At 43.1% G+C, this 23,152-nt stretch overlaps 2 protein-coding genes and 1 long non-coding RNA gene across 4 annotated transcripts; 1 reads left to right on the top strand and 2 right to left on the bottom strand.

The window, feature by feature from the left end:
* Positions 1-3,295: 3,295 nt before the first annotated feature.
* LOC119401484 (ribokinase) lies at positions 3,296-12,022 on the bottom strand. The gene is made up of 8 exons (XM_037668326.2): positions 11,663-12,022; positions 10,605-10,737; positions 9,448-9,511; positions 9,306-9,371; positions 7,243-7,407; positions 5,911-6,002; positions 4,971-5,159; positions 3,296-3,644 (listed from the first exon to the last, which is right to left on the bottom strand). Exons 1-8 carry the CDS (start codon positions 11,791-11,793, stop codon positions 3,471-3,473), a joined length of 1,014 nt encoding a protein of 337 aa, XP_037524254.1. The 5' UTR covers positions 11,794-12,022; the 3' UTR covers positions 3,296-3,470.
* Positions 12,023-12,340: 318 nt separating this feature from the next.
* On the top strand, positions 12,341-20,465 carry LOC119401485 (cyclin-dependent kinase 2-interacting protein). Its single transcript, XM_037668327.2, has 5 exons — positions 12,341-12,472; positions 12,577-12,736; positions 13,849-13,948; positions 14,796-14,922; positions 17,628-20,465. Exons 1-5 carry the CDS (start codon positions 12,424-12,426, stop codon positions 17,822-17,824), a joined length of 633 nt encoding a protein of 210 aa, XP_037524255.1. The 5' UTR covers positions 12,341-12,423; the 3' UTR covers positions 17,825-20,465.
* On the bottom strand, positions 20,450-23,034 carry LOC125759708 (uncharacterized). 2 transcript variants are annotated; one of them, XR_007417334.1, is made up of 3 exons: positions 22,916-23,034; positions 21,369-21,472; positions 20,450-20,565 (listed from the first exon to the last, which is right to left on the bottom strand). It is a non-coding gene; the product is annotated as an uncharacterized LOC125759708 (long non-coding RNA). The 2 variants fall into 2 exon arrangements; XR_007417335.1 differs by lacking the exon at positions 22,916-23,034 and adding an exon at positions 21,597-21,911 and having other exon boundaries at positions 21,369-21,494.
* Positions 23,035-23,152: the final 118 nt, after the last annotated feature.

The raw sequence follows: 23,152 nt of genomic DNA on the forward strand, positions 1-23,152 counted from the left end.
AAAAAAAAAAACTATTGGAGATGGTTTAAGCTCCCTTGAAACCATGCTGCCAGGATCTCCGAGCTTTACCGAGGGCCATTTTTCCATGCCTCCTTGTGCAAGTTGTGTGGCCACCATATGGGGTGGGGGGGTCATATTTGGCAAAAGTGCCCGCTTCGTAGCGCTCGTAGTAGTGTGTGAAGCTCCCGTTATTTTTTGGTTCCGGTACTACACTTGCCGCTCATTTTGCTTGGTGTTGCTTCTAAAATTGCTCGTAATATCTTTACAAATGAACATACACAAAATGTGGCAGAACAGGAAAGTTATAGGTGTGCTGGACGCCATTTGTGCAACTGAAAGACAAACATGTTGATGCAACAAAGTTTGCGATGTAACAGAACTTTTTAATGCACGTTTTACTTTGTTATATGGAGCATCAACTATATCAAAATAGTGTTATGCGGTTTAAATTCATGAAACTTGCAAATTCTTCAGCTTCAAGCTTAAAGCATTACCAATGCCTAATGAAGTGAATGTTGTCAAAACATGCATCACAAGAACCTTGCACCAAAACTTCAAGCCAATGTTGATAAAAGTCTCAATTTGGCTTACTTTCTGGCTTAGCAGGCCCCTTCTCAGAGTTGCAGTTATTGCATAAACATAATTCTGTTGCATAGATGAATGTCTCTTGCATGTCCTTTAAAGGGATACTAAAGGCAAATAATTTGTCAGAGTGCAAGGTAATTGCTTGAGGATGTTATGTTCACGTGACAAGCCCCACAAACTTTCTTCTTATTTTGCTTCACAGCGCACAGTCAGTAGAACAGATACAGTAAAATACCACTTGGACGAACATCAGTTAAGCGAACTAATCAGCTGTACGAACTTTTTTTTAATCCCCCACAGAAGCACCACTGAACCCAATGCTAACTCACTTCAGTTTAACATAGCGCACATCAGTTCTACAAACTAATTTCGTGACACCATCCAACGACTCCGAGGTCATGTTGATCACTTCAAGTACAACCACTCTTTTTGTAGCATAGTTTTACTGTGGCCTTCGCAATCAGCTCCACCAGCGGCACGCCACTGGAGCCACTGCGACAGCTGCAACCGTGTGATGGTTATCATGAGTGTCAAACGGAAGTGCATGTCTCTGGACGAAAGACTGGATATTTTGCGTAGAAGCACTGATGCGCTTGGATACTGAGTTCTTTTTCTGCCCAGCAGACTTGTGCCAGAGAAAATTCACGAGAACTTTGACAACTAAAATCGTGACCACTGCAGCCTTGAGCGCACAAGTGCAGCAAAAGATAACCGCATTCTTCACAAGGTCCTAAGTAAGCATCAATTCACATGCAAATAAGCAGCACGATAAATAAATGGGTTGAAATTTCATTTGAACACCTGATCTTACCTACAGCTTGTGGTAACAAGCTGCAACATAGCTGTTTCAGTTCAGCAAACTTTCACTTTAACAAACTTTTTCCTGAGGTCTCTTCCCGAGACCCTTCAAGTTCGTTCCAGTGAAGTTTCATTGTGTAGATATAACGAATTTTTTAATATAACAAAGCAGCTTTCATGTCAGGTGGACTTCATTATAACAAGGTTTGACTGCATCTCCAGTGGTTGCAATGCACGCTCCGCGTTAGACAAAGAACCAAAGTCGCATGCCACGGTCGATGATGATCCAAGGATTGCCCATTACATGGGGCACATAAGTGTGCGACTTTCTTTCTCAAGAAAACATGGTTGATCGCTCAGTCATAAGAACCAGTATGACACGAAAGTGAACTGTGTCTTCACAGGAGCATAGTTGATTGTTTATTGTACAATGATGTATGAGAGCTTACACAATATGTATTGGTGTTTGGCAGCTACATCACCGTTTGACGTGGATGCACCCACGTAGATGCGCAGTGGCACATCTCCAACCCGACGGCCAACGCCAAAGATCATGATTTGACCCTTGTGGTAGCTGAAGTAGTTAACATACGCTTGGACACAGCATATGCTGAATCCCGCGCAAAGATGGCATCAATAAACACACAACACTGGTACTCGATATGCACTCATTCGAAGCGTCGTCATTTGAGGAGAGAAACACCAAGGTGTGTGCCGGGGTAACCTACGCCAGTGCTCATGCACATACCATACAGCGCTTCAGGAACACGAGGGACAGAGTTCGTAGCTTGAGCCGTGAACAAGGGAAGGCGTTCCGCTTCCCGCTGGCGTGTATCTCGCTGAACCGAAAGGCTCTGTTGCACTGAAACTACCGAAGCGCTCGCTGTTGGCGCTCGTTAGCGTCATGATGCAGTTCTTCACCAATCCCAGATGGCGACACCGCCCCCCACCAACGTAGATCATTGTGAAAGGGAGGTGTGAGAACAGCTTTCATGTCGGATGGACTTCATCTTAATGAGGTTTGACTGTATTTCCAATGGCTGCATTGTGCGCTAGAACCGAAGTCACAGGTGCATTTGTCAAGCCTCGTGCATGTGCCTCGGTAGTGCAGTGGGTAGAGCGCTTGGCACCTTTCATTGCGGACCAAGAGATTGTGGGTTCCAGGTAATCCACATCAACAAAACTTTTTCTTCTGATCTTTCTTTGTCATCTGTTCGTGTGCATTTTACCGATGTCACATCTGTGACGGAAATGATGTCAGTGAAGTCTTGGTGGATACCAGCATAAAACACTTTCTTGTTAAAAGCTGCTTCCTCAGAAAGAAGGGGTGCTCTGCTTTCTACTTCAAGTTTCCACCATTCTCAAGGCTGTTTCAGTTGCAGTGTAAAAAAAAATCACTCCGTTCGCTCCTGCTGCTACTGGCAGTTTCGATTCACAGGGGCTGCAATTTTTACTCTGCAACTGGTGCAACATGCTTGGCTGCTTGCTGCCGGTCTTTGTGGTAGACACTGCAAAATTTTTTTAATTTAATGGAAAAATCTGTGCACTGTGATATTGTAAAGTTTTCATCAACAGTAGCAAAGAGCATGCATATTTTGTACTTAAAAACACTTTCTAATCTAATTTAATTTTGACGTATGCAACACAGGCCATAACCAAAACTCGCCAGCGCGATTTTGCTCACTCAGCTGGCTTATGGGTTCCGACCACGCTCCGCCGCTGTGATCAGACGAAAAATTTTCAAACATGTTGGTCACTCACCGCTTACCGTTGCAGAAAGAGTTATCAGCCGTTTTTTTTTCGATGCCAGCAAGTTCATACCCTGAAAATCGCTGTGTTTTAGCGTCATGTGAAACGGCCTTTATACCATGCAAACGTTTCATGCTTTGCAGACACCATCGCCATCAAGGGATCCCATGCTCGTTTATTTTTAAGCCGTGGTAACGAATTCTTATAAGATTTTATTACAAAGCGCACTTGAGGCACCAAGGCACATGATACACGATTTCTTTTATAGCGCATTCGTTTATAAGCACGCACATGCAAAACGCCATCCTGCAGGTATCCCGAAGGACAGGTATCGAGTCTCAGAGGAGACTCTCCGGAATGTCGGCACGCTCGGGGTAGCTGAGTTGTGTGCCGGGCGACTGGACCGTGATGGTGGCCACGTCGCATGCCTTCTTGATGGAGTCTGCCAGGGGAACATCACGGTGTCGCACATAGTGGTACGTGAAAGCCCCGTTGAATGCGTCGCCAGCTCCCTGTGCAATCCGACAGAAAAGAGAGAAGAATGATTATAATGAAGTGAGTAAGTAAAAATTCGGGTGCCCTAGCCCTATCAAGAAAATGGGGGCAAGCGAAATTTGGTGTGAGCGTGCCCGACTTACTACTTTCTTTCTCTCTATTGCATTGCGCAATGCTCCCTCCTGTTTTCTTCCTTCATGCCGGGAATAGGACCTTCACCCACGTGCTTAGCAGCGCAACACTACAGTTGCTACAGGCAACGACGACGGTCATGTTCATATCCACACAACAATGAAATGTGGCAACGCAAAATGCCAAGTGACCTTGACAAAAGATCAGATTGCCATACTGGAAACGGCTGGTCGCCAACAAGTCCGCGATCGAGAGAGCGTGAATTACTGGAAAACAGTGCGTACAAATACGCATGTCACCGGCGCAACTTCGAGGGCCACATTTCTGTATGCTTGCCGGCACCAGGTTTTTTACGTACAACGCCGAAATCTGCCAGTTATAAAAGCTTCGTTTAGAAAGTCTTACATGCCAGAACCATGATATAATTACGAGGCATGCCGTTAGTGAGGTGACTCCGCATTAATCTTGAACACCCAATGTCCTTTGACCCGCACATAAATCTAAGTACATATGTTAGTGTTTTTGCGTAATGCACATAATTCTTTGACATGTCTACGTCATGGAAAAGATGCTCATCTTGTCCTTTCCACTGTCAACATTGCGCAGCTGAGACTCAGTTCGGCAGCATGCTCACGGATACAGCTGTGCCTTTTTAGCGATCCACAGTGTTAGATAGCGTGACTGTGACTTCAAAAGTGCTAAAGCAATGACATAAGGCACCACATGCTACACAGTCAAAATCAAAGACTAGACAAGCTGCAGCATTAATTTGTCCTTTTTCTGCCAGTTGTGCAGCCCCTAAAGAAGTGTAGACTACTGTAATGCCACTGGCCACGAGCGTATCATAAGAGTAGTAGTGTCAAATTTGAAGTTGCAACGTGGAGTACTTCCTACAACCCTTGGAGTGATTCAATACAGTAATAGTATGACAGCTTGTTAACAAAGTAGAAATTAAGGCTTGTCCATCGTGTAACCCGTGTTCTGCTAATTTTTGCAACTGTTCTCATACTTGGACTTCAATTTATTTTCCAAGAAAATACACCAAATGATACAATTTAAATACAGCAGAAGCACCTGGGAATTCTTAGCACCTACTAGTACACACTCATTTATATAAATAATTATTCACAAGAAGTTACCAACACATGCGAAGGTAACTCTTCTAAGCTGGGCACCTTAATTAACACATCAATTAACAGTAATGTACTCACCGTCGTATCCTCCACGTCGACCTTCTCTGCTGGCACCTGAGTGAGCAGTTGATTGGCACTGGTGCAGAAGCAGGCGCCCTGATAACCGAGGGTGATTATCACAGTGTGGCACCCCTTGGCCAGCAGAGCTTTTGCGGCAGCCTGACACTCGGTCTGGTTGCTCACCTTGAGGCCGGTGAGCTGGCTAGCCTGCAACAAGGACGATGTGGAATGTCTCTATGATCATTATCATCATGATTAGCTGGCATATAAATACAGGCTAGTTGGCCATTAAAGCACTCTCGCGTCACTGAAGCACGAAATGTTCAACGAGAGATGCATGCGGTCGGGACAAGCGTCCATACGTATTCTTTTCTTAATCGTTTGCGCTGCCATGATGCATAATAGTCATCCTTTTTTGCACGAAGGCCCAAAAGCCTGGGATAGATGCATTGGTGTTCCAATTGAACACCCATGAGCACTCCATTCTCAGTATCGAAAAGTGTCCGCTGGAACACTGATTCATTTTGCCACAGACACTGACAACACACCTAAAAAAGGCTGGAGTTCAATGGCGCAAAAAAGCACGGCCATGGACAGCAAACACTGCTGTCCGTGGCCGTGCTTTTTTGCGCTGTTGAACTTTAGTATGAATAACCATCTAGCCCAGTCAGCTACTTTACTAAAAGAAGCAGTGCGAAGCATGGTATTTCTGCTTGTCTTAAGTTATGCAATTACTCCATGCCCTAAATTAATTCATTACAAAGTTGCTGAGCGACACTTCCTCAACTAACATCACTCTGCAAATGGCTAAGTAATTCAGATGACGTGGCACAATTGTGACATCTGCCACACGCCTCATGAGGCACTCAATAGGCCGCTTCATTAAATATTAACATAGATAACAACCAGGCATAGAAAGATAACATTTAAGGAAGTGCTGATAGAATGAGGCACTTACCTCGGTCTCGTTAACACAGAGGATGTCGGTGAGCTTGTAAATCTCGTCTGTCATTGAAGGATCGTAGGGAGCAGCATTTACAAACGTTGTCACTGCATTGTGGAAAAGAAAAATTAAGCCAAAGGTTGCATAAATAGGCTAATGGTGAAGGGCCACACATGGCTGCACATAGTCAGAACTCCATCCAATAGCACTTACTCATTTTCGTGACATCAAGCCACTTGTAAATTGTTCCAGATAGTTTATAGACACACTTGCGTCACTGGTTTTAGGTTGGAAACTTGAACGTCCCGGTAAATTTCGTCAGGGATTCTGTCATCGCTGCTCAGCCAAACGTTATGTTTTAGGTAGAAACGACGAACCTTTAACTCTTAGTATGTGTATTGTTTACATTAGCCAAGAAAAGTACTTACGGTTCGAGCGGACACCAGCTAGCACAACTATCTTTCACAGGTGAGTGGTAGGCGCTCCACAGTTCTGAGGGCAAAGCTCAATTTTTTCTTTGATTGTAATCGGGTATAGTGGCCGTAACAGGGCTATGCACATTAACTGCACACAACTACTCAATGTAAACAAAGATGTCAATCCACCTCCTGTAACGCTTGGCTTAAAGCAAAAAAATGCAGCATAGACAGCTACTCGCCAACTGCTTTGCATGAAATAGATTCCCACAACGCGTAGCAGCTGCAGGAATATTTTTTGGGGGGTTAACACGTCCATAGAACAGATAGTGCATAGGCAAAATGAACTGGTAATGGTATAGATTTCTTGTCGGCAACGTTTAAAATGCACCAATGATGATGCACATTCTTGGTCATTGTCACTGTAACACACGTCCCGGCATGCCGCCTTCGAGATGTTTCAGTGCACCCCCTATCTCGGAGGCCATATCGAGGAACCACACATTCTCTGTCATGCTCTTGTCATACATCCCAGCGAGCAGTAATGACAGTGTTTTCTTTTTTTTGTGAGTCATGGTATCAGAAAAGCTACTTTGATAAGTCTTAAATGTAAAAACAGCATGAAATGACAGACACGGGCACTACACTCGTGTTTGTTGTTCTTTACTCGTTTTTATTCTTTTTGCGCTGCTTCTATGTTTAAAATGGATCCACACAAACTTGCCCATCTGTTCTGATGCACTACTTTGATACTTTTGATCAGCTTTTTGTGACACTAACAGTCGTACTTCAAATGTCCAGTTCTGTCACAGTGTGGTCCGGAAATTCATCGTATTTCACCTTCAATGCCGCACCTGCTTTATTTTTTTACTTCACTACAAGCCGTGCCTTGACGTGCCCAAACATCAGTCAGCGAGTGCGTCTCATTTACCGTTGTGCTTTCGTGCAGTCTTCAGGGCTTCCAGCAACGTCTGTCTGGAGCATTCAAAGTGCGCCACCAGCACCTTCGCGTTCTTGATCATTTGCTCGGCGTCGCGGACGTCTTGCGGCAAGAGCAGCGCAGCAGCTCCGGGGACATAGACAATGCAGTTTTGACCTGTAGTGAAATTTACAATGCAACAAAAATTTAAGTTTCAATCGTTTCACACTGGTAACTTGAATAACAACTGGGCAGTCGAGAAAGCTGCAGTGTCACAGGGGCTAGCTTGGAAAAGCTGGAAATGCCAACTTTTGTTTCTGTGCTTTGCTGATCTTCCCTTTGTATATACACTCAAACCTCATCATAACAAAGTCGCACCTGACAGGACAAGAAGTTCATTATATCCGAAAATTCGTTATAAATGTATATTCGTAACACTGTACATATGACAAGACTATTCATTTGCCTCATTATAACCGATAATTCGTTATATCCATGTTCGTTACATTGAGGTTTGTGTGTATAGTATTTTACAGATGGGTTTCGGTTTCACCATATCGGACTAACTGTTAACCTCGCCATTTTGTATCTTTAGCAACTAAACTTACAGCGCTACGGCAGACGCATGCACGTGAAAACGGTTGGGCAGGTGCATTCGACATTTCATGACCTTATCTTATTAATTCGTGTCGCCATTTACGAAAATAAGGAAAAATTCGTTTAACAGCCCAAGGTGACGGCACCCATGTGTCTTACGTAAAATCGTCTATACAGCTGAACTTGGACACACTCGACATGAGCGTAACGAATTACGACGTATCACGATGCAAATCTGGAATGTTTCTTGCCCCTATCAGTGTGAAATGTCTATGCAAAATAGTTGCAGGGGATCCCTAAGCGTATTCATATGAGGCGAGAACACAAAAGCATTTCCTTTGACTAGGTGGTTGTTACGAAGGGGTGCTGCAAATCGGTGTTGCTCAGTTGTGTTGAAGACCAACTGGAACGGCGGACGAAGGCACGCTCCCTTTGTAGATGCTACATAGGTGGCCACGTCTTGCAGACGTCGGTGCACTTACACAGTGCACTGACTATTGCTATGCGTTTTCCTCTTCCTTCGAGCTGGATCATCCCCTTATGCAGCGGAGATTTCCCTTTCCTAAACTGCGGCTGCAGTTGGTTAATAAATAAATAAATAAATAAATAAATAAATAAATAAATAAATAAATAAATAAATAAATAAATAAATAAATAAATATTATTATTATATGAAATGTTAATTACAAGGCATTAAAATATACAGATGCAGCAGCATAGTAGAACGTGTGTCAAGTGTTGCATAAGCTGGGCGTCGGTTTCGGTGGGAGAGGTCATGTGCTTCCCTGACATGGCTTTTGCAGACACCTGTTCGCACCTTTGCCGAACTTTCCAAGAAATGCTTTTGCGTTAATATACCGAAGGTGCCGATAACTTTTCGGTGCCCTCGTGGCAAAGCATCAGCTGCCCACACTATTTACTGACAACAGCCAACAGTTAGCCAGTTAAAAGCAAATAATCATCCTATGCTAGTATTATGCTTCCAGGGGCCACGCCAGGGGCATCGCACTCTTCACTAATTTATTTTATTTATCCACAAAACCCCCACAGGCTCCAGCAGGAGTATTGTGTGAGGCGGGGGGGGGGGGGGGGGATTATACAGTGTATAAGAGCACATAAGCGGAAGCATTAAAACGCGACTATACATGTTATGGTACATAAAACTATAAAATAATGTTATGTAAGTGTTAGCGAGAGCAAACGTGACATACAACTAATAAACAGAATGCAGAGAAACTCATTTGTAAGGGTACATCACTTCAACTACAACAAATTATACAATAGTTAGCGAAGAGCGTGTATTTGATTTAATGGAAGGTAGAAGCCACTGGCCATGAAAAAATGGTGGTTTTACTGTTATGGACTTAAAGGTCCGTAACAGTAAAAAAAAACGTAGCACTGAAGGAACAAGGACGACAAGAGAGCACAGGAATGGCGTCTGCAACAGCCTTCTCGTAGAGTTGTGCTTTCAATCTTACCTTTCTTTGTCACAATGATGTTGGCCGTGGCATTGTTGGCCCTCGCATCTGCCGGCTTGACATGATCTGACGGACGACAGACATGGAGACGATGTGAACACGCCATGACGGTTTGAAGTTAGAAGCAAATGGCAGCATGTACCTGTATTAATCTTAATCTCGCGAAGGTACTGTAAGTAGTCCTTTCCAATCTTGTCACTGCCAACCTGAACGCGAAAGAAAAAAAATTGATCAGAGGCAGCTTCAATGTTTTACAACTGGGTTGAAAATTTCAGGACCTTAATTTTATTCCTGAGGCAAGGAACGTGCAAAGAACATAAAGAAAGAAAAGGTGGGGAATATGCTGCTTTGTCTTTATGCACTTAAATTTTTTTTCATGCTGTTTCTCGCACATCTTGACTCAAGAATGCAATGCCACCCCCCCCCCTCCAAAAAAAAAAACATCCTTCATTTCATGCAGAGAGAGCAACAAACAGGAAAGAGATATGGATAATATTGATATTGACTATCAATAATAGTTGTTTGAATTAGCTACTAATTGAATCGGCTAATTGATAATGTAGTACAAATTAAAAGAATGAAGTGAAAGTGGAGGGTCACATACAAACGAGCCTTGTTACAGTGAAGCAACACCTGACACAATAGCATCTCCGTTATATTCAATTATGTAATATTCTTTATAGATTTCTTTGACGGTGATATTTGCAAGAAACACTCTAGACTTATTTTTTTCATGTCAAGATGACTTGCTCAACTCTAAACGAATGCACCAAAAATTGATACATTGTGTTTTATCAGAGTAAAAGCTGGTGTGACATTCGTAAAAACATTCCAAATTCATAAACATTGCAGAAAATTTTGGAGAGTTCGGATTTTCCGAAGAAATGGTGGTGCTGCTGTGACCTGCTCAGTTCTTGAACAAACCAAATGTCTGCATGCTATGGTCATCAATGCGACCTATTTTGCACAGCCGCAGAAGTCGGCAAGAAAGCGCATTGGATTGTTACGCAGTTTTTCCTCGTTATGCTGCGAAGCAGCCTACCTACATGATTACTGATGCATTGTTTGACGAATTTGCCAGCAGTTGCCTTTCTTAGAATTGCTGGATTAAAGATTTTTATTGCATACGTATAACTGTGCACAGAACAGCATACTTCAATTCTGCTGTGTATTGCGCACAATTTTATGACACCATGCAAGGAACAGCAACAGTTCTTCTAGAGAGTGCGATTTTTTTCATTATCATTGTCACCACCAATGATGCTATGTATACGAACCAAGAGATGACACTAGACTCACTTTTGCGATCATTCCACACGTCAGTCCCATGCGAGCGGCCATGACACAGGAATTGGCCCCCTTGCCACCATGACCCATGACAAAGTCATTACCAATCAACGTTTCCCCAGGTATCGGGAAGCGGTCCGCATAGCTGCAAAAGCAAACAGAAGCACGATAAATGTAATTCACTACAGTGAGCTCATCAGTACGACTAGTGCCATGGCAGATTTCTCGCTAAATACTTTGGAACCTTATACAGGTGTCACGTGGTCACTTTTGATCGCAGTCGGGCCTGATCCGGATCGAACTGCAAAAGAGGCCAATCACTGTTGAGAAATTTGATCGCAATCGGCGGTGCACGGTGTGACACCGGTATTATACAGGAAAATTTACACAGCATTGTCAGATCTACCATTAGAAATTTATTAGACATTCCTTAGCCAATTCATATCACCCTTGTATGGTTCTTTATGGCCATACCTGACCCTTGTGCCAACTAAATCAATCAATCAATGAATCAATCAATCAATCAATCAATCAATCACATAATTAATTTTCTCCTAGGGCCGAAAAGCATATAGATTCCAGTTGCAAATTTTCTCCACTCCTCTCCGTAATATTACACAGGTGAGTGACATTTTATTCAGTGCACATAAGGAAGTCGCCGAAAATAATATTAGCAGGTCTGTGACGGGGAAAAAAAAAAGAAACTGAGCAAGAACTGTTATAGAGGAGGTCGTGGAACTGTTACACCAATTGTGTCGCGAGAGATAAAAAAATGTAAGGAAAAATGACAAAAAAATTAGGATGTTTTAGATTCGCAATTATAAAATAATTAATAGACGTGCAGGAGAACGTGACACCAAATGTGAGAGGTGATTAAAAATTCGGCTGATCCCACGCCTTGTGGGAATCGGTTTCATGCGAAGCAGCCGGCCAGTCACTGTAAACTGCCTGCATTTTTTGGCTTTGAGCCAAGCGTTAGAAGGCGGATCGATGTGTTTTTGTGAGCGTAGTAGGTTTGTGCACATCGTGGGCTTTCCAGGAACGTCGAGTACATTGGCGTTTACTGTTACCTGGTCAGGTCCACCACGCAGGCACCAAGAAAGACAGCTTCGACATCCTTGACATCGGGCGCGTGTTTGGCCTCGGGGCTTTTCTCCGACTTGGTCTCCCCGTGTTTACTGGGCGGCTTCGCTTCACTCATGCCGCGATCGCGTCGTCAGGCCGCGTGATTTAGTTGCTGCTCGATGCCGCCACGTGAAACGTCTACCTCAGAGACCCAGCTGTGCGCGACGATGAGGGATAACGCTTATCTTTCTTGAGATCCGAAAGTGCAATCAAGCTAATCTTCGATAGCGGGGCGCGTGCGCTAGGCAACGCCTTCGAACATGTGGCGCTAGTAACATTACGTCACGAGTCTAGGCGCTCTTTGTTTCGTCCTTACTGTTCCTTCAAGACACAATTCTGGGCCACATAAAACGAACACAATGGAAGAGTGATCGCAGTACGGTTTCAAGTATCAGCGGGTATTTAATCTTGCGTTACAAAAGCACGTAGAACCTACCACCATTCCAGCACCAAGGTCCCGCAACTAGATTTTATTATGTAAAACTAACGTCATGAAAAATATCGTTTTAGGTTTCTATACATAGAAATTGCATAAATTCTTCAAGTTGTAGGCTATTTCTTCAATATAGCTAACTTTAGCCAGTCGGCGGTGCGAACTATTTTACAAGTGCACGTACACTTCCGCGGATGGATGTGCGTAATTGTCAAGGGTGCGTTTTAGTTTTACACTGAAAACAAACGCCATGTGCTCACGTGCGTCGTTGCGATGAACACCCCTACTACACCGAATGCCGTCACATTTTCGCCGGTTTCAGGTGCTTACGTTTACTTGCTGACGCAATGATTCTGAGATGCAAGTGACAATGAAATAAGCAAACGCAGTTGTTTTTATTCCATCGTTGGTGTTTTTCGCGTGCAGATCGCACCGGTGCCAGTTCAACAAAGGGAAACCTGACGGGTATTGCTCGGAAGATAAAGGACAGCTGCGCCGATATTTACAACCTGTCGCAACGGTGGGACACACTGCGGGCCAACGGAGCCGTACTGCTGAATAGGATAGCCGGCACGAAGCTGAAAAGGTGCGTGCAGCCACGTGCAGCGCTCCACGTGTGTAAGCAAAACGAACGCAAGCTTGATATCCATGAAAAATTGGGCAGGATTAATATTACTTCAATGAAAAAGACTTGGCACGTTCGTGTCCTTCGCTGCCCGTGGCTCTATAACGCCTCGCAATCTTGTTTCACATTTGGTATTTTATACAGAACATCACAACAACGGCGAATGTTCGCTTTTCGTGTCCCTACAACTGCCATCGCAATGACCTGTGCTTTGGCTAGTTGTGTGTCGTACAGGTACAGGCTGTTTCACACTTAAGCGAAATCTCGGAACGCGTGGCATCGTGACGCGGCCGGCGCTGCAACCATGCGCCGTCAGCAGCTCGCGCGTGCGCAGATGTACAACTCTACATCCTTGAAGCGTCTGCGCACGCGCGAGCTGCTGCTGGCGCGCGATTGCAGCGCTAGTCGCATCGCGATGCCAGGCGCTCCGAGATTTCCCCTAAGTATGAAACAGCTTGTACATTCGAGAGCATATGAGACTGTCTAAAGAGGTTTACAAACGTCGCTGTCAGTTCCTAGGACAGGCCATTCCAAGAACCAGCATGCGAAATGCTTGACTGTGGTGGGTATCGTCGCGCATTCAATCGGACGAACACGGGCAGGAAAGAACAGAGTAAACGGAAAGAGCGCAGTGCTTGAACCGTCACTTATATATCCACTTTATGCGAAATAACCTTTGCACTGACCTAAGTTTTCAGTGCTTTCATTTTCACTTTTGCGAGCTGCGCTTGAAGTGGCCCGATTGGATCCGCGAGATGTCACGGGAAGCAGAAACAACCATTGAAGGGTACCAATGTACACCACGTGACAGCAGCCGGCCAATGGCGAAGGTCGGGAAAGTGGGACCTTGTAATGGTTCGGAACTGCGGAGCCGACGCTGCGCCATGCTTACTATTGGGCTGCAGAATTCATTGTCATTTCCATAATACATCACTACTACTACTACTCCCAACAAATTAAGGGCTGCAGAAGTAGTGTGTTTTTCTCACCTTCAAGCTGTTAATGTATGTATGTCTGTCTTGTGTGAGGAACTACAGTGTGCTGGCCCTGACTACACTTCGTTTCTTGCACAGTCTGCAGGCTAAAGAGGATGAAACCCCAGACGAATCAGAACAAAGCGACAACAAGCTCTTGGAGCTTTGTTCATTGCTTCTTGACGTGTGGAACGAGATGGTAAAAGTGGATCCCCTTTGTTACTTTTATAATGCATGATACTCGTTAAATTTAATGCAACAGGGAAAATGTTCGATAGTTTAAGAACACCGTGTCGTGTAGCTGTGAACTTGGTTACTAAAGGTAGCGTGGACTTGGATCTAAGCGCACAAGCCAAGTTTACAGCGATGTCGCAGAAACTGAAGATCAAGGAAATCAAAGTGTGCACACTAGTCAGTTCTGAATTGACGTGGTTCTTTTAGAGAGTATATTATATAATAACAATGTGGGAGGCATGCCATATGTAAAATGTAATAAACGTCCGAACTTTATGATCTTATCGCAAAATGCGTGCTACTTAGAGCCTCTTTACGATTATTCTATTGGCACTAGTAGTTCTGAAATCTATTCGCTTCTTATACCATTGCTCTCAGAGTTCTAACAGAATGTTTATTGGAAAAGTAGATTATATGAACTTACCAAGTACAATGGTGACATACCAAATTGCAACATGTACGTCTAACAGAAACTGCATTATAGAAATATTTGTATCTTGAAATATTTGCATCAGACCAGCTGGAACTGCAGTTGCTGCCACGTATAAAATATATAACAACATTTGATGTTACATGTTTTATACTTAACGCCGTTTAGAAAATTTTAAACTGAAACTAACACCTATAGTTGTGAGAGATTTCTTTGGAGTAAGGGGTTTAACAATTTTAAATGTTTCTAATCACAAAAACAGAGATAAAGCACACAGACATTGTAACTTTTATTTGCATTAGTAATTATAAAAAAATATTCCCCACGAATGACTGCAGTATAACACAATAGACTTCTATTTAAAAAATGACGCGAATTTCAGGAGCAGCAAGTTACCAAGATGACTGCAATCGTCAACAACTTGGCAGCCGTGGTGGACCTCCACAATACCTCGTCTTCGTTGCGCGTTGACGAAGTTCCCTTCACCACATGGCCGGTCGAACGTTTCTGTAAGGCACATCTCATGAAAGTGGCATCTAGCAACCTGATTCACTTGCACGGGTCAGGCTTTCTTAAGGGGGTATGGTAGGGTAAAAGGGTCATCTTGGTTTCAGCTTTATACCTTGGGAACTTTTCAATAATTTATTTTGAAATTTCGCATGCTCAATCGGAAAGCTCTTGGCCTTCACTTTATGCGATTTCGACCCTGTAGCTTTTGTTACTATTTTGTATCTAAGTGCCAAATTTTATACTGTAGTGTAAAATTAAATGTACGTTTTCTCAGAAACGAAAAAAAAATTAAACAATGACCATGAAATCTCGCGCGCCAATTCCACATTGTAGTGGCATTAACCTCCAGCTCTAACAACGGGTTCCTACATTTATCTCACAAGAAAAGAAAAATATTGTTCTCACATGTCACGTGCTGTAAGAGAGACCTTCCAATTAATAGTTTTTTTTCTTAATTATAGCTCACACAGTTTTCCAAAGTTTTAGGTTCAGACTATTTGGAAAGGATTGAAGTATAATCTGAGAAAGTTTCAGTGCAATAGGTCAGGTAGTCTTCCAGAAAAGGTACACCAAGTTTTGAAAATTTTCAAGAAACTGATCGTGAGAAAAACGTTACTTTATGTTTAAAAACACGCGCGGGAAGTGCTCACAACATAAGCCAATGACTACACTACAAAAGCATTACTGTTGGGAAAATTCGCAATCAAAACTTATGAAGGTGGTAGGAAATGAATATATTTAACCGATCTAGCCATGCTCATAATAAAAAAATACATACATGCAGAAGCAATGATGGAAAGCAACATGTAAAGAAGCCCTTGCATCGGTCAGGAGGTGCGGTTGTTGGCGCCATTTCTAAATGGCTTCGAGCGCGCCTACTTGCTCACCAGCGTACAGTTTTCCTCCTCGGAGTGTGCATTATTTTTTAGTAATGAAATTGAAAAATCGCTATTTTGGTCTATCTACCCTACCATACCCCCTTAATGGCTTGTTGACAGCTTCAGTGCAAATTATCTAATGCGCCTTCTTTTCAGTGTATGTTCTCGCATGTAAAAGGATTTACCAAACGTATAAGGCAAATCTCCAACTACAGTGTTAACTTGACAATGAGGAAACTTGGCAAAAATATCACAATGCTGGCAATTGAACCTATTGAAACATCAAAAGCAGACAAAATTAACAAACAGGGGTTAAGGATATCATAGTTGAAATCAAGAAGAAGAAATGGATATGGGCTGGGAACGTAGCACGTCAGCAGGATAACCGGTGGTCATTAAGGGTAACTGACTGGATTCCAAGAGATGGCAAACGCGTGAGGGGGAGACAGAAAATTAGGTGGGTAGATGAGATTAAGAAGTTTGTAGGTATAACGTGGCAGCAGAAAGCACAGGACCGGGTTGATTGGCGGAACATGGGAGAGGCCTTTGCCCTGCAGTGGGCGTAGACAGGCTGATGATGATGATGATACTGCTCTAAAACATATTTGTGTACAGGACTTTTGCAAGACCTCTCTGATGGTCGTAACGTTCTCACATAAGCAGCAAACGTGTACGACACGTGCATTCACTTCAGATGTTCTAAGAGATGTCCGCTGTGTATGGGGCAGCAACACCTCTTTCTTTTTTTTTTTTTTTTGGTAGGCGGAATTGTGGATTCGTAAACCTTGCACTTGAAATATTTTCAGAACCACTGTTTTTTGTCAATTTTTGCAAAAAAAGAAATGAGGTTCTTCAACTTGCACTGCTCTATGTTTTCTGTACTCTTCTTCCTGCAGTCTGTGACACTCGGTCTTTGTCTTTTGAATCTAATGAGTTTTCGAAAGCCCAGTTCGAAAGTTCAAGGGTTGACTAGTGATAGAATTTTTCTGAATTTCATTTGGATTTTAATCCATCATTGCCACATCACCAGTGAAAAGCAACAGTGTTGCAGTTACCCGGAACAAAAAAAAGTAACCCTGTTACTATTACAAGTTTAAACTAAATACCTTGTTACAGTTACTGCAGATTCACTATTTTTCCATCACTATAAGAACATTTGTTAAAATGTCGTGCTGACGCTAACGATATATCTTAGTTCAGATTCATATGTCAAAGAGATGTTGTCACCTTTCTGTGATTAATATATGTACCAGTGTCACCCACCTGTTTTTATCATTTTTGCTTTACTTGGTAAAATGTCATCAATAGATGCAACCGTATGTGTCTTAGGAAGTGTAGCAGAGTAATGTTGCCATTAACGTGTTGTCACTAACAGTGCTATAATTTCAAGTTTTTTCGAAGGAAAAAATTAAGTTGCGGATAGAAGTTACCTAAAAAACTAACTTCAACTAGTAACGCGTTATGAATAACTACGGTCGAACCCATTTATATAGAACCCACATATAACGAATTATTGCGTACATCAAAACAGTTGTATGATGCTCTTGAAATATTTTCGATATGTAAAATGTTTTATATATCAAATTACCTATATATGGAACTCTTTCATGATCCCCTTTAAATTATATAAACCCTGATTAGACTGCAGTTACTGCCTAAGACTGATTTTAATGTGGTAATTGGAGTAGGCCTCAGGGTAAATTTTGTTATTACTATTGATAAACTGTGTTTTATACTTCTAAGTCCTCTTATCCTCATGGGGATTTTTAAAGAAATTCCCCAACATTGACATTGAACTTTTTCTTGTTTTCTTTTTTTTTTTTCAGATGACACGGCTTGTGAGATTGCAGCAGCATTCGCAAAGGAACTGGGCGTCAAGAAATGCGTTGTGGAAGAGGTGGCCAGACAGAGTGACGAGAAGACGCTGTCGTTTTACGTGACAGTATGGACTTACCAGGCTTACGTCAACGCAGACACCGAACTGTCCCTCGAAGCAATGGTGCACGAAGTTGGCCTGAAGTGAGCACTCCTCACTTCAGGTCAACTCACACTTGCATATTCTGCGACATCACTTTGTGGTATCGGCGCGACAGTGGACTTCTTTTTATCGGTGGCAACGTCACTTGCAGCCTGTACTCATGGATGAAGTTCATTATACCTATGAACTATGCATCACCAACTAGCCTGCCGGCAAATGTTACCGAGGTTCTGAACCAACAATGAGAAAGTGACAGGCATCTGCCATGACAGCTTGGCAGCTACAGTAGACTCGTTAAACAGAACCTGAAGGGGCCAGGAAAGTATGTTCCATTTAAGAGGAATTTCATTGACTGAAAGATGAACAAGGCTGCAGAATTCAAGTACAAAACCAATCATATTGCAGGCAGTTCAATTTAAGCAGCAATTTCGTTTAAGATATTTTCGTTTACTGATAGTCTACTGTATGTTGTGGGACTGCAAAGCACAAGGTCATGGGTTCGATTCGCATCCACTGTGGATACATGTCAGTGGCAGTGAAACACATTTTTAAGAGGACGGCTACAGTCATGATGTGTGTGCATAAATATATTCGAATAAAAAAAAAAGTACAGAAACGATAAATGTGATCCAGGGAGGGCAAAAAACTATGCCATCTGCACAGTAGTGAACGCTACGTAAACAGGTGAATGCTTACAGTGCTGAGAGAAAGGAGTTAATTTTGCAATGCGGCACATTTTTTAATGTGGTTACATTGGGCAGACAGTTTGCTTTTGCAGCGATGTTACATACAGGCTGCATAAAAACGTTGCATTCAGCCTTAATTAATACTGTGTTAAAGTGCAAATGAAATCTGTCTCGTGCATTTGCTTAATAACTAATGTCTCTGACTTCATCGGTTAAATCACTTGAAGAAGTCTTCGCTTGCTCAAGACCCTAATAAGCTCAGTTATGTTTTATATTCAAACAGAAATGAATTTCGGGCAATTCATACTATCAATTCTCAGCTATGAGTAAATGCTATTGGAACTGTATTTGAAATTTCAAATGCTGGCATACATCTAGTAAATAGTCGAAGCCACAAGCAAAGGTTTGGAAACCAATGATGCTGTTAAAAAGGAAGTTTTTGTTGCGTCACAATCGTTCTGGTAGATATACAACTTGCCGAGCTTATCGCCTGTGTACAAGCAATGCAGTGTGTTGAAGCAATTGCATGTGGCAAAGGTTTGCTACAAGATTTCATTTTTTCAAAGCCATTGTAGCAGAACTAAACACACAGAAAGCAGGATAAGACACCACAAGCGCTAACTCACAACTGTGTCAATGGGTTTCCCAAGACAAACGGGAAAAAATATATGTGCACAGTAAAGCGCATATGCTGATCTCGTGGTCTCTAGTAGTTAATAGCCATAAAGTCTAGTAAATATTACTGGCAGGGAAAACCATGCAGGCATGAAGTTTTGCGTAAAACTTTGAGCTTGAAAACTTTACATTGCCAAGCCTTCAACATAACATTGAAGTAACACATGGAGCTGAGGCCAGAATTGATCTTTTGTGCAAGATATAGAAATCGGCAACCTTGCCTCGCTTTGCAAGGTTAAACCAAGGTCGACCTCGAGGATTCCGGATGTTGTGAAGTTTTGTGTATGTACACTTCTCTAGGTTATACTCTCATTAGTCACAAAAGAACAAATTCTGACAGCTGTTCTTGCGATGTAAACTGCTGTACACATATGCTTACGGATGCACGTTCGTCAGCTTCCGTTAATGTGGCCTTGAGGGGGGCACTCTGTTGCTAGGCGCAATGCAGGCATGTGCATGAATAGCAAAGGTCAGATTATTCACGAATAACCTAATGCCAGAATCTAAATAGTGCAAGTTTACTGTGTTAGTTTTGAAGGTTCAAGATGTAAACAGGAAAAATGGGAGTGGGACACGCTACCCAATGTGTGCGTCTCTTCTTTGCTCATCCTCGTTGTATGCGCTGTGATACCTTTTGGATTATGCTGCACCAACTAGCCCAATGCTCAACCGTAGTAAACCCAATTACACTGAGAAGGCTGCCGACATGAAATTTTAAGTGTTAAATGAAGGTGTCAGTCAAGACCTTAGAAAAAGAACATTGGCAAGTGCCCGGAGCACCCTAATTAATGCAATTTTATGTTTGTATGCGTGAGCTCCAATTGTGGTACACCGGATGTGCATGTGTAATGACTGTGACAGTGTGACACGCACATCCATTGCTTGCGACGTACACTTGTGACACCTTGTGTACGTCACAATTTTTGCATGCACATACTGTGTACATTGCAGGATGTGCATGTGACGATTGTGACGCACCAACTGAAACACGTGACACTCCTTTGTACTTTTACATCTTACTTAGCCTTATTACACTATCAAAGATTTTGGTGTGTCATGACACCACAATAACGTTGGTGATGCAAAGGTATTTTGAGACAGCTATAACATAAAATTGAAATATAACTACTTTTGTAACCTTTATACTAACCAAGTCTGCTTTCTTTTTTTTAAATCTGCGATAAGGTGTCACTACTAGTCGAGAAGGCATAATTCATGCCTGTTCTTGAGGGATGGAAAGATGCACAGACATAGCAAATACTAGTGAAATGTGAAATGATGCCAAAGAATACATCAGCAATGCTCAAAATATAACATGAAACTATTTATTGGGCACTGTACAATTGAAGTGAAATATCCAGACGACCTCCGATCACTTTATACTCCTGACTTTCTTGACTTCCTTGTATATGCTGTACTTCTGGACTGCGAAGGAAAAAACAAAGAGACGGAAATATATTAGGACTGTCAAGAACATTTGAAAGACTTTCGTTAGCAACACCAGAAAAGCTTGTTTTCGTACAACCATCTTGGACCCATTTCCACAAGAACTTTCGGAGTAGACATACACACCAAAAATGTTGGTACGGTGTGTCTACTTACATTTATAGCACTAGCACATGAAATTATTCTTGAACATACACGCCACTTTCATGACAAACACAATATGAGTGGCACCAAAAAAAAAATGGTATAACAAGACCATGCATGGAAACCAACTTGCTCAATTCTCAACCACACAATGATGCCCTGTGAGCAATGGTTGGCATCCTAAAAACATTATCTATTCAAGCTTCATCATTGGATAATGTAGTGCCTTGCCCTCACAATCACCCAACATCAGCTGCGTAAGACCAACTACCTCGGCAATTTGTCCAGATGCATATGTGTATTTAGACTATTTTGCACGTTTCAGCCTTTTGCTGCTAGTTTTACACATCTGCTACACGAAAGCCGAAACTTGTTCTGCAACCGAGCCTACACTTGTGTCCTGCATATTTTGGCACCGGTGCAGCTTTAGTGCTCGTAATAAGTGTCATATTTCGTTGTAACCGGTGTTCTTTATATCAGAGGGAAGAATACCACACCCTAAGGCGACACAGTTTGCACATTATAAACGAAATCGGCTTTCAGTTGGAAAACTTCGTCACAACGTGTCATTTTTTACTACATGTTGCTGCAAAGACGTGACGTATTTCGAAAAAAAAAACAAAAAAACTGACGCTTACTGTAAGGGTCAAACTTCCAGAGCTCTAGTTTGTCGTCCAAGCGGGCCCTCATCTGGACAAATTTGTGCTTCGAGACGATACTCTCCATAAGCACCAGGATGAACCTGCGAGGTACACAGGGCAATACTGGTTTCAGTTGTATCAGTTCTCTTTGGCATGCGTGCCAGCGATTGCCCAAAATCAAGGCGAAATGGAGAAAAAAAGAATAAAAAATGAGGTGCTACCTACTTGGCTTTGACCTTGGCCATTGTGATTTATTCCTGAAGCCGCTGACGAAGAAGTGAAGGTAAGCGCAGCTTTTGCAAAGCTCTAGGACAGGTAGATCTCGAATTCAACCGCAAAGCTCTATCATCTTCGCTCTATCGAAGAGGCCATATTGGCCATGTGAGTTTGACGAGTTGATCCGGCCAAGCTAGAGACCGATAGTTTCGCTTTACCGCATTGCTTCGCGTTCTAACCTTTCCGTGTACTCTAGCGTAGTTCTCGAAGAATGAGAATAATTATCCGTATTACTTCAATTCGTTCGAGGTGGGGAGAGTTCGTATATCTGCCGTTTAGCCTTGTTTCTAACGCTACCGCGCACGTCTCAGACGCGAAACTTTCGGTAACCATTATGCCTCAAAACATGACGCAATACAAGTACATAATTTAAAATTTAACAGATAGTCGCGTCATCTGGGGAGTTTGAGATGCACTAATTTTGTCATTTTTATAACAACGTGAGCGAGTTTTTTTTATTGTAGGGGACGCCTTGGTTCTTTAGGTTCCCAATCAGGGGTCGAAAATTGTGACCTATAAACGGCTCGACGTTGAAACCAAGTTACGCGTCTCCAGCGCTCGGTAAACAGTTGGCGCGTACGAACTTCCGGCTGCAATTACGGGTCCTGCGCTTTGTTTGTGTGCTGCTAAGTTGGCTGTTGGTGGTGGTGAGATCGCTGCTTGCATACTTGTGGTGTATCCTGTGTGTGCTGTGGTGTTGTGAGACCAGCTTCAGGAGCCAGCGGGCCCGCAGGACAGCTTCGTGTCTTCGTCGCACCAAGCAGTCGTCCGTGGGCCTGTCGTTGAGTCAAACCCCCCACCTCCCAGGCGAGAGATCTATAAAAAAAAGTGAGAGAGCTCGATAGGGGCTGCTAGGACGACCGTGAACTACGAGCAGCCGTCCGCCATGTGTGACTAACATCAGCACCCCCCTCAAGCCATCCTCGGTAGCTTGCTTTTTCTTCTTTGTATTGCACATTAGGGATTGCACTCGGCGCTAGCACGCAATCGCTGGGGTACGATTTTCTCCTGTTCCAAGTGGAAGCTGTAAATCGGTGTTTTGTCGCGTTTCGGACAGTGTTTTCGCTTTGATAGGGTCTTGTACGGCGCTGCGGTTGCAAATTACGATCGCGCATTCAACCTGCTGGGTGTTTTTGTGTGTGCGCATTTGGGTACGCCCTTCTTTCGTTGCGAAGAGGCCCTGCGCGCTGGGCTTGATCGCGTTAAACCGCTCGCAGTCGGCCCAGCTGTTCGCGTTACGTGTGTTTCTCATTTCCACTTTCCCTCACGTTTTCGCAGTGATCCGAAGCGGTCGCTTGGTATGGCACTTGGATCTCCGCAGGACACCAGCAGGAGCTCCCCAGCGTGCAACGCGCGAGCCGTGACGTCATCGGGCCTCAACCAGCTGACTGCTGTTGTCCTCGGCGTTGACTGTAGCTGCTGGAGCAGCAGCTTACGCTCGTTGTTGTGGCCTGTTGGGCGTCAGTGTTAGCGACGTTGACGGTCCATCGCTTCCCGTTGCCTGT

This window comes from Rhipicephalus sanguineus, chromosome 8 (genome assembly GCF_013339695.2).
Source record: "Rhipicephalus sanguineus isolate Rsan-2018 chromosome 8, BIME_Rsan_1.4, whole genome shotgun sequence".
In the NCBI taxonomy this organism is placed as follows: Eukaryota; Metazoa; Arthropoda; class Arachnida; order Ixodida; family Ixodidae; genus Rhipicephalus; species Rhipicephalus sanguineus.